This window comes from Ostrea edulis, chromosome 5 (genome assembly GCF_947568905.1).
Source record: "Ostrea edulis chromosome 5, xbOstEdul1.1, whole genome shotgun sequence".
NCBI lineage: Eukaryota > Metazoa > Mollusca > Bivalvia > Ostreida > Ostreidae > Ostrea > Ostrea edulis.
In genome coordinates this window covers 18911968-18923596 of record NC_079168.1, presented here as the reverse complement: position 1 = coordinate 18923596, position 11629 = coordinate 18911968, and the positions used below count along the sequence as shown (strand labels likewise).

Below are 11629 nucleotides of genomic sequence, written 5' to 3'. Positions count from 1 at the left end.
GAGATATTTTAACAAAGAAATTATTAACTTATACAATTAGAGAAATTCTTTTTCCTGAAATAATCGGTAAAACTGAAGTGTTAAATTATCTTATTTATGGGGTTGTCACTCACACTGAGAAAAAAAAAAGTTGTCAATTCTTTGTCATACCTGAGTAACTTTGTGACCTAAATTCAGACCAAATGTGATACTTTGCTGACCAAATTGTAAAGTGTGTTGATCAATCCAGCAGGCAATTGAAAACTCAACCGGTCTTTTGTAATTCGCTGTAGGAGATGATTCCTACAACATGAGAACGGGGTTAGCCATTTGTCACTGGAACGAGAATGTTGACAGACAGTCCACCGGAACTTATCAGTATCAGACTGGGAAAACGAAGAAAATCCTTAGGCAAGAACATTCCAGTACCGTGAGGATATCTGGAGACACTTTATCTACTCTTTGACAGAGTAGCATTATTGAAGATAATTTTATAACAAATTCCTATGGCTATAACGTCCTCAAACTACATGTAATATATACATGAAATAAAATAAAATATGTCATACTTTTATACACGTATTCTTTATGAATTGAAGACGTATAGATTTTTATTCCTCGAGCACAGACAGGTAGATTTCTCACACGTCCTGTCTTTGTGTATTTCTCTGAGTGCCACGGGATATAGCAATTAACACGTTGGTAGACCCTGGCCACTCCAGGTAAATTACAACTGTTTAGAATAGGCTCCGCCTACATTTTTACCGACCGTACGGTCATGAGATGGTGGCCTGTAGCAGCGAGGGGCTCAATATCGTGCTAACGCCTGCCTCGACATGGAATAAAGTAAATTTTATTTAAAGTCGGCACTATATACATTCAACATATCAAACACAAGCTCTGTAGAGCTTTTAACCGACTATCACATTCACGTATATCAAGGACAAAGACACACAGCATGCATGTACACATATACACAGACATATCACAGATTAACAAAAGAATACAAAATAAAAGAAAACTTTCATGCAAGAATATATACAAAAATATACAGATACGAAAGCATAAGACTAAGAACAAGAAATAAAATACTACAAGTAAGACTATATGTATATAAAAATCATCATTAAATTTCAAGCCAATTAGCTATGTTTGTTGCTAATATTGCGAAAAGTGTAAGCTGCTTCAAGTAAAAGCTGGATATATAGTATAAGAATTTTTGAAAATAATTTAAATGTAATTAAAATCAATAATGGTAGTAAATTAATCGTATAAATATTTAAAATTTCTACTTTGGAAGACTCACGGCTCTCACTTTTAAGGAGGTATGCTACACCAGAGAAATTTGATAAGGGTGAAAAGTGGAGGATATATACAACAATATTTTGAAATTGAAAACTTTCAAAGATTTGCTGACGAAAAGGCCGACTCAGAAATCTAAATGGAAAACACCGGTTTCCAATAATAGACTGGCGTGTTATATTTAGGTATAAGGCCAACGTTTTTGATGTTTCGTTAACTAAGATAAATAACTGCCGCAGTTTATCATTACTGACATTCATATGAGTTGTTCTTTAATCAATAAACCATTTTCCTATTTGGAATGATGGACAGTACAATATTTTCATAGGTGCATTCATATTAATTACACAACAACCCTTTTACATGTGGCATTACTTATCTGACTGTCTTTTTCTGACATGACTGCAGCACCTTTAATAGATTTCATCAGTTCATTTGCCGTTGGTTGATAATTCGAGTGTTTCGCTTTGCCTAAATATCATATGACAGTTGCTACATGAGTTTTTATATTTACTCTTGAGAAGTCAAACTGTATAACAGTTCTTTTCCTCCCTTGACCTATTTTTACTTATTACATGCTGTGCATTTGTGCCCTTTTTCTTGTAGTATTTGTTTAGCTTTTCGTCAGCCACATTACGTTTGAAAATCCGGTGCACACAGGAACATGTTAGTGTAAACAAACGGAAATACAGTGATCTCGAGATTAATTCCTTTACTTTAAGTCGTCACTTGTAAATATTGGAAGTTATGATGAAAATTATTAATATTTGTTATAATATATGTATCACATTTATAACACACACACACACCCTCAAGAAAACGACCCAAAAAATGAAAAGCAAAAAAAAAAAAAAAAAAAAAAAAATAGATTGGGAAAATATTGGACTTGACCTCGGAATGTATGGTTTCTAAACCACTAGGCCACAGAGACATATAAGTTTAAAGGTTTAACGTTTGACAGGCTGCTATATCTCAAGGTAAATTTTGAGAACTTTTTTCCCCCCATATTTTATCCATTTTCAACAAGAGGGCTGCCTTAAACCAAATTTCCTCAAATGGACTTATGTACAGTCATACTCAAGTAAAACAATTTCAGTATTTTATTTCTGGTTTAGGGTGGCCTTTTCGCAATTTTTTAGGCCCATTACGTTACATCTACTATATACTCTATATGATCACAGTGATGTTTACGCTCATCAAATAAAGATACTATCAAATATAGATATCTTTATTAAGTAATTTGGGTAAACAGAAGTATAAACTGACATCGTATAGCAGAATATTTGTAAAAAATGATATTCAAGAAAAAGTATTTATGTAGGCGAAATTGCATACCAAGTGCGTTATACTCCTTTACTTTATTTAGTCAAAAAATGCAGTTTTAGTACAAAGCAATCTGAAAAAAATCAAAAATCCCTGCTGGACTCGAACCCATGATCTAAAGTTCAGCAATCTTCGTGCTAACCTACTGAGCTACTCAGCTAGGCGAAATGAATAGACAAATATTGCTGATACATAATGTATCTATATTTTCATCCATGTTTTAAAAGGGAGTCCGTCTTTGTGAAGGAGCAGTCGCTAGCCTTACAGTTGGCGCGGCCAAGGCTCAAGCGCGACTCGAACACACCGCCGTTCTTCGTACGAGTATGAATTCCTGGCTATCCTGAACACCAAGAACACATTCCGAGTGCGCACATGTTTCCGTCATTCATGACTCTAAGAATGGATCACGAGAACAACGGGAACGGCAGTCTCAGACGCACTCTCGACCTCCCGATCACCAAGTGAACGCTCTTGCCACTCAGCCACCGCGTATTTTTTTTTTTTTTGACGGAGAAAAGCTGAATTTGTTCAAAGCACTTGATACAATTTCTTAGTGTTGTTTTATCCATATATCCGTATAAATCCTATGAAATGGCTCTCGTCGATATTTAGGAAATTTTCTATATAAATGGTTTAAATAACAGCAGTGACATTGGTTTAAAAGCTTATCGACTTTTGTGCCCGTCAGCATCGTTTTTGCGGCGGATTCCTCAAAACTATGAACTACACGTTGGAAGAGAGCACCACGCCAGAACGTGGGAATCTGTTGGAGATATTTCTGCCGCCCCTCGGCTTATTTTTGGGAGGGGCCCTAGGTAAGACAATTTGATATTTTTTGCAATTTATAATTCAATTTTCTGACTTGTTGTGAGAAACGAATTTTGATTTCATGCCTGTCAGGCGTAGATTGTCTAAACCCCCTTTTTTCTAAAACACAGTCAAATATACAGACTTTGTGTGTGTGCGGATTCCAAATCGTCTCCAGAAGATTGTAAAGTTGTAAAATAGAAGATATTTCAATAATTGATAAGTGACATGTTTGTACAATTAATACATGCTTATTCGTTTACTCTGTCCGTTACTAGTTACTGGGAACTCAGACCAAATGCAATCTGATTTAAACCAGATTTTTCATCGCTTCGATATTCTGATGTCGCTAATAATGTATAGCAGGAAATTAACTCGCGGAGTTAATTTTCGCTATATTCGCTGAAACAAAATTTCCGCGAATTTAACATTTAGTGAATTAATCTTTCATATTGATACGAAATCGGGTTTAGGATATTAAAATTTGTTTTTCCGCGAATTAAACCGACCTTGATTTGTTGCTAAATGAAAAGAAAAAAGAGAGAGATATCTTTTTCACTTAGAGATATATATCTTATACTTTAAGAGATATCTCTTTCACTTAAAGAGTTCGGTTTAGAATAGGTCCTCGGTACCCTTTGCTTGTCGTAAGAGGCAGCTAAATGGGGCGGTCCTTCGGATGAGACCGCAAAAACCGAGGCCTCGTGTCATAACAGGTGTGGTACGATAAAGATCCCTCTCTGCTCAAAGGCCATAAGCCCCGACCATAGACCTAAATTTTGCAGCCATTCACCGGCAATGGTTTTACTATTTTACTACCAAGGAACATTAATGTCGACCGTCTAGAAATTTTTTCCTTCCAATTAACCAAGTTTTAAAAACGATAATTAAAAAATTGTATCCACTGACCTATCAGGGATTTTTTTATTTTTTATTTTTTTTAATAGAGTTTTCGGCACCCGAAATAAAGTCCCATTCCCAATGCTAAAAAGTAGGTGTTTTTACCCTTAATGTTTGCTTTGAAATTCCCAAACAATGAAAACAAAGCAGGGAAGCCTTATTGTTTGTGTATCTTCTTCACAGGCCCACAAATTACAATTTTTACTTCAAAATTGTTCGTAAACGCAAGTTTTTGGCCTCAGCTTATTTGAATGAGGTAAGCTTTGACCAAATTGAAATTATACACTGTGCCTTAATGCACTCTGGTTTGGTTTTCTTTCTACTTCTTTGTATGGAACATTTTTCCCAATTTCACGCGAATTTTGCTATTTTTACCAATTGGAAAGGCCCAGACCCTTGATATCATGACCTTTAAAAAACCCTACCTAAAATTGACAATTTTTATATCTTTCAAGTTGTAATGATAATGTATAAAAAAAGGGTAACGACTGCATATTGAGTCCTTATTTTAAAATTTAAATGGTGTGTGACGACAGTAGCAATGCACCAAATATACATGCTTTCCTGCAATGCACTGTTGAAATGTAGAAGTTATACACGCAATATACATGCTGAAAAAAATATGTAATACATGTAGGTTTACTTTACTTAATGCATGTTGTCCTGCGATTATAACAACATAATTCAATTCATAAATTATTTCAAACTTTGATAAGAGAAGACAACACTGTAGGTGGTGTAAATACATGGTTGTTTTTTTTCAAATAGTAGATACAATTATAGCTGGATATTTCATTTATTCATGCTTTAAAAACTCATTTTATATAACAACCACAGCTTAATAAATTCAAATCTCAATAGACACTCAACGGGGCTGAGTCTATATACATGTATTACCCAGTATATACATGTATGATATCACAAATGTTTTAAACATTATTTCAATGATACTGTTTTGAAAAGATAATACTGGATGGACACGTAGAACTGTAATCAGTTTTGATAAGCCTATAAATAGGTGTTATTAAGTTTTTGTTTAATTTTCATTGTTTGTTTTTTTATCTAAAGGAAATATTATACCAGAAATTTAGTCGGGTGCAAAAGGTAGTCTGTTTTATGCAACGCAACGTAGTCCGATTTTATGGTTTAGTCCTGTTTTTACGCCCGACTAAGCTTACACGTGTAAGTCTGCTGTAACAGTGAGGTTTTTAACGTGCCAACGTCTGCCGGGACACGGAACCTCCGTTTTAATCATATCTGAAACATTTGTGTGGCGAAGAAGCACATTCTTATTTAACTTTGGTGCAGCCTGGGCTCGAACTCACGACCTCCCGGTCACTGGTCACGAAGCGATATTCTACCACTGAGCTACCGTGGACAGTATGTTTTGGTAAATGTAAGAAACTGCAAATTAACGGGACGACAAAACGGAAAGTGAAAGTCACCATATATAACAAGGGTGTCGCCTTTGGTGGCCTCTGTAGACTGCATGTGAATGCTTATTTCTAATGAACAATCAAACCTTTATGATTCAAACTGACGATGACGAAATTTGAATAGAAGATGTACAAAATGTATGTAAGTCTGACGCTGCGTCTGGCAGGTTTAAGTTTCTGTAGTCATCTTCAGGTCCAACTTTAAGAAACTGTTTACCTTACATGATTCACTCCTCCATGGATGCTGTATTTCATCTTAGTATGCTCACTATCATTCATGTTTCTGTTGATGCTTTTGACCTGACAACACAATCTTATACATTTCTCCCAGTTTTACCTCGCCCAGTGAGCTCTGTTGCCTTCTTTCCGGCAACTTTTTGTTTATTAATTTTGTCAATTGAAAATATAATATTATATCAAAAACTCTAATCCGATACCTTGGAAACGAAATAAAACGCACTAAAAATCAATATCGGAAAACAATGTTAAAAGTGATCAATATCAAAATTAATCATGTTTCCGTAGGGTAGGTATTTCATGCAAAAGAGAAGTTTGCTGGTTTACATTAAGCAATCGGATTAAAGATCCTTAGGTACATTAATGAGAAATCATTGATTACGGTGTAATTTAAACAAGAGGCGCGTGGGTTACACTGTTTACTAGAAATCTTTCAATATGATTCTCAAAGAAATCTGACAAACTTGGGCTCAGCTGGAAGTGTTGTGATTTGAACTTTTGAAATCTTCGCAATTATTAGATACATGTATTTCCACCCATGTCTCGCTTGCCAGGCCGAGAAATAAACAGCTTTTACAGGAGAATAACGTCAACTTACTTGGGTCAATAATTCATATGTCTTATAGTAGAATATTTGTCGACTTGTCAGTTTTTATCTGACAAATCGACACAATAATCCTACAAGTCGCCATGATTATTTGACAAGTCGATTTGTCAGATAATGATGGCTTGTCAGATAATGATGGCTTGTCAGATAATGATTGCTTGTCAGATAATGATGTCAACTCGTCAGATCTCAATGCCCTCCCTTACAAATATAATCAATTCTTTAAAAATAAATGTCAGAAACACAAATATACGACTTACATCGCCAGAATTCAATATATTATGGAGACTTCGCCCCCTGAAGTTCTGGATCCACTGAGGGTCCTAAAGACACCCAACCGTTTGCTGTGCTCCCCCTCCCCCGTTCAGAAATTTTTGGATCCGCCACTATCTGTATTTCGAGTTTTCAGATAATTATAACGACTTGTTTGAAATGATAAGATCTTATCAGATCTTTATATCGACATTTTGTCTAATATACATGCACTTACAAAAAGAAGTTCACATGCTAAATAATGTGACGATCACATGCTAAATAATGTGACGATCACATGCTAAATAATGTGACGATCACATGCTAAATAATGTGACGATCACATGCTAAATAATGTGACGATCACATGCTAAATAATGTGACGATCACATGCTAAATAATGTGACGATCACATGCTAAATAATGTGACGATCACATGCTAAATAATGTGACGATCACATGCTAAATAATGTGACGATCACATGCTAAATAATGTGACGATCACATGCTAAATAATGTGACGATCACATGCTAAATAATGTGACGATATCTTCGTCATGAATGTACGGATGTTCTATAAACTATGGTGGCACATTTCTGCCATCACTTGTCAGATAATTTTGTAGACTTGTTAATGAATTATGCCCACCTGCCAGATGATTATGTCGACTTGTAAAATATGTGTAATTATAATGACTTGTCATCGTGATGTTGACTTGGTCAGATATAAAGACGGAAAGTAGATGTCAGCAAATTGCATTAGCATATTGAAATTAAAAGATTATAAGAAAATATGAACAAGGATTTTTTCCCTACAAGTTGACATAATTATCTGACAAGTCGACAATTATTTTACAAGTCGGCATAATTATCTGACAAGTGATGGCGGAAAATATCCCACCGCACTAAACATCAGCATGTGATATCAAGAAGTCGATATAGTCTCACAACTATACGAATTTTAAAACTAAAAAAGTCTCCATAAATATGCATTGAACCACACTTTTCTCGTCTTGGTGATATCCCCAAGGGGAAGAGAGTAAGTGAACCGGACACTTGTTTCGCGAAAATTATGATCACTTATCACCTAAAGGATACATTATGATAATTATGAAGAACATGCTATAATGTGTTACTTTGAATGTTTCAGTTCTAACTTTGCTGGCGATCTATACACAACGTAACAGCGTTTGTTTCCGCGCAAGACAACGATGTGTCAGCCCCTCCGTGTCTCAGATAAGTTTCATGAGCCTGTTTTCAAGTTCAGGGGTCAACAACGTTCACGGTCAATCCACTGTTACCGACTTTGGCGGACTTTACACCACAACTGACAGTGAAATCTTGGAACATCTACAATGGTACCAAAACAATCCGCGGTACTTATACAAAATAGGTCTACCGGCAGTGACGTCATTGATATTTTGTCCAATGATAATGATTGCGTATACTCCAATCTCCAACTTTTTGTGGCCTAATCGAACACAACCAACTATCAATGGAGCTATCGCCTGCTTCTTGGCCCCTGCTGGTATGGTGTATGCGGTGTCGTTTGGTTTCGCTTTTCAGCAAGTGCTTCAAAAACAAATCGACATTACAACAAGACTGAACAACGATTTTTCCGAAATGGAACTTCTGATAAATTTGACAAAGAAATTGGCATGTTTGAAATCAACCACCCGGATGAAGATGTATCTTGCTTTGAAAGAAGAAATAATGACAGTGATCCGATATATAACACAGATGCCTGTGTCTGAAAAGAACAGAGAGGGTACATCAGTTTTATACTTGTTGAAAAACAACGTTCTTGTTCTCCTCCCCTCAGCATCGATAGATCCATATATCTGTTTCAAATTGGAAGATGATCATATTCATCGTTCAAATTTCAAAAGTGTAATTCAATATAATACATCATAGATACCATTCACACTCAAATTTCAATGTAAAAATTCTACACACAGGGAATCTGTTGCTTACTGATCTACACCACAGTAGTGTACCATTTCTGTACATATTGATCTCTCAAGTTTTGAAATGTTCACTCCAAACATAAGAACAAACCGAAATTATCCATCGATATTATAGATACAGGATATCAAAGGGTCAGATATCAATATCGATATTATAGATACAGGATATCAAAGGGTCAGATATCAGTATTTCGTCCTAATGCTTTTGATGCAAATAATTCTAGTTTGTTCTCGTTTCTTGATAAATATCATTCCTTGAAAAAAAAAAAAAAAAAAAAACCCATTCGGATACAAATGTTTGCATATTATGGAAAACATCCGGTTTCGCCATGTACAAATAAAACTAGGGCTGCTACTTTTAAAGTCCAGAATGTGAATTGAAATATTAAGTATACAGGGATAATGATACCTATGTTTTGATAAACTCGGGATTTTGCATGTTTACGTTTCTGGTACAACAACCTTGTCAAGCAGCTCCAACTTACACTCGGAAAGTAAATCAAATAAAGTACAATACATAAATTACTTTTTAAACCTCTGGACACAAGTTTTCTGTGTGCTCTGGATAATTATCGTGACTGGGGAAACCCCCCACTAATTAAAGTCTTAATACAGTTCACCATCTCCATTGTAGTGTCGTTTTCGGTGCTACATCATTTGAACAATATATTGGGTGGTATTTTAGTTTCCTTGCCATTTACCTCACAATGTAAAACTTATACAGTATTAATTTTGATGCACCAGATGCGCATTTCGACAAATAATGCCTCTTCAGTGATGCTCAACCGAAATAACTATGAAGCTTTAGAGCTATTATAGCCAAAAACAGCGTGCCAAAAAAGTGGAGACAAATTCGTCTAAGGATAAGAGCTATGCGTGAGGGAGATAATCCTTAATTTTGAAATGAATTTCTAAATTTTATAACAGCAGTTAAATATACATCCGTATTTTCAAGCTAGTAACGAAGTACTTAGCTGCTGGACTGTAGAGACCATCGGGGACTAACAGTCCACCAGCAGAGGCCTCGACCCAGGGGTCATAATGTAAAACTTATACGGTACCAATTTTGATGCACCAGATGCGCATTTACAATCATGTAGCATTTTCACACAACATCATACCACACTCTATTCTCAACAATCTCTTCTAATATTAATTAACCTCGCCAGTATTTTTCTTTTCAAGTAAAAAGATATCCTCTAACTATATCATGTTTTGTTTAGGTGCGATTTGGGACATCGTGGACTACCTCCGCGAGATCCCACTGCAGAGGCAAAACGTGGATAGAGCAATAGTCAACAAAATTGTCAAGTATGTGGGGAGTCTGAACAGCATTGTGGATAAAGTAGGCACCCTCCACTCTAGGATACATCCGTTACAGTGAGTGGTTACTGGTACATAAACTATACACCACACATACTGTCAATTGATAATTCACTTCATTTATTTTTTATTTGGAGTCGATATTGACAGCACACAGGTTACATACTGTAAACATAGCTTTTAGATAAAAATGTGTCATACATGTATCTAGTGATCAGTCATTCAAAAATTACTGTGTTTAACCACTCTGAATCTACGCACAAGTACTCTGAAGTTGTTGTTAAAAGAGTTCCTCATTGACAATATCTTCGTAGTCATTGGTAATCAGGGCCACGTTCAAGATCGTAGCGGCTAGCATAGGAGCTAGTTATGATGGCTGATTTGTGCCATTTTACAATTCATCGTCTTTTTGTTATTTCGAGGCGAAAAGACAACAAAACGATATTTAGCGACTTTTCTTGTCTAAATAACAAAAAAGCGACAAAATGATAATATTAGTCACCTTTTGCCTCAAAATAACGAAAGACGACAAATTGTAAAATGACACAAATCAGCCACCATACCTAGCCCCTAAACTAGCCGCTACGATCTTGAACGCAGCCCTGGCCCTCCAACAGTCTGTTGGAATTCCCATGGGCACGAATTCTGCTCCTTTGTTAGCTAATGCCCCTGCTGTGGATTTAAATTACTTTGCACAAGGATTAAATAAGAGCAATCAGAGTACTTTTCTCATTTTACAGATGGGCGTTTCTGGAGATTCTTGGTTACTCCTCGTTCCTTGGAATTCAGATGGTGAAGTGCGACTCCTACCGCCTTGAGATGTGTATGAGTTTTGTTACATGTTTGTCGATTTCTATGTCCTGTTACATCGTGGCAGACATTGACAATCCTTTCCACGGATTTTTCAGAATTGACCTTAAAAGTGTCTTAGCAATTCTGGAAACATTAGAGAAATGCTATCTTGACGAACTACATAGTGAAATACAGCAACAAAATGCTACTGAAGAGATAATCTCTAGAAAGCATTGAATTTACAATCGCTCATTTGATCAGAAGATGAACTAAAAATTTACCATATATTTATTGACTGTGTTGGGGAATATCATCCCCTGCGATTGAGAACCAAAACGAGGCTAAACTGATTAAAACCGACTGATGGCGGTATAAACCTAATGTCACTTACATTTCCACCGTGGGGATATTGTTTGAGCTTAATATTGTTAAAAATATTTTAGTAAATTTATTTTCTTGACATTAACTTTTACAATAAATGTATATATAGCACATTGAGATGTATAATAACAAGTAAAAGTAACTTTCTAAATATCTTGCATGTATAACCTTAACTAATCCCATCTTAAATGATTGATTGATTGAATATTGTTTAATGTCCCTCTTGAGAATATATCACTCATATGGAGACATCACCATTGCCGGTGAAGGGCTGTACAATTTAGGCCTATGCTCGGCACTTATGGCCTTTGAGCAGGAAGGGA

General features: G+C 35.8%; 1 protein-coding gene across 1 annotated transcript; it reads left to right on the top strand.

The window, feature by feature from the left end:
* Nucleotides 1-3039: 3039 nt before the first annotated feature.
* LOC125672646 (uncharacterized) lies at nt 3040-11408 on the top strand. Its single transcript, XM_048908839.2, has 4 exons — nt 3040-3419; nt 7994-8611; nt 10034-10190; nt 10874-11408. The coding sequence occupies exons 1-4, from the start codon at nt 3323-3325 to the stop codon at nt 11160-11162; spliced, it is 1161 nt and encodes a 386-aa protein (XP_048764796.2). The 5' UTR covers nt 3040-3322; the 3' UTR covers nt 11163-11408.
* The last annotated feature ends 221 nt before the right edge of the window (nt 11409-11629 follow it).

Excerpts from the sequence above, each read along its gene's own strand:
- LOC125672646 (XM_048908839.2), top strand. The coding sequence starts at position 3,323 with ATGAACTACACGTTGGAAGAGAGCACCACGCCAGAACGTGGGAATCTG. Across the intron at positions 3,420-7,993 it reads ATTTTTGGGAGGGGCCCTAG|TTCTAACTTTGCTGGCGATC; the intron begins GTAAGACAATTT and ends TGAATGTTTCAG. Across the intron at positions 8,612-10,033 it reads GTCTGAAAAGAACAGAGAGG|GTGCGATTTGGGACATCGTG; the intron begins GTACATCAGTTT and ends TGTTTTGTTTAG.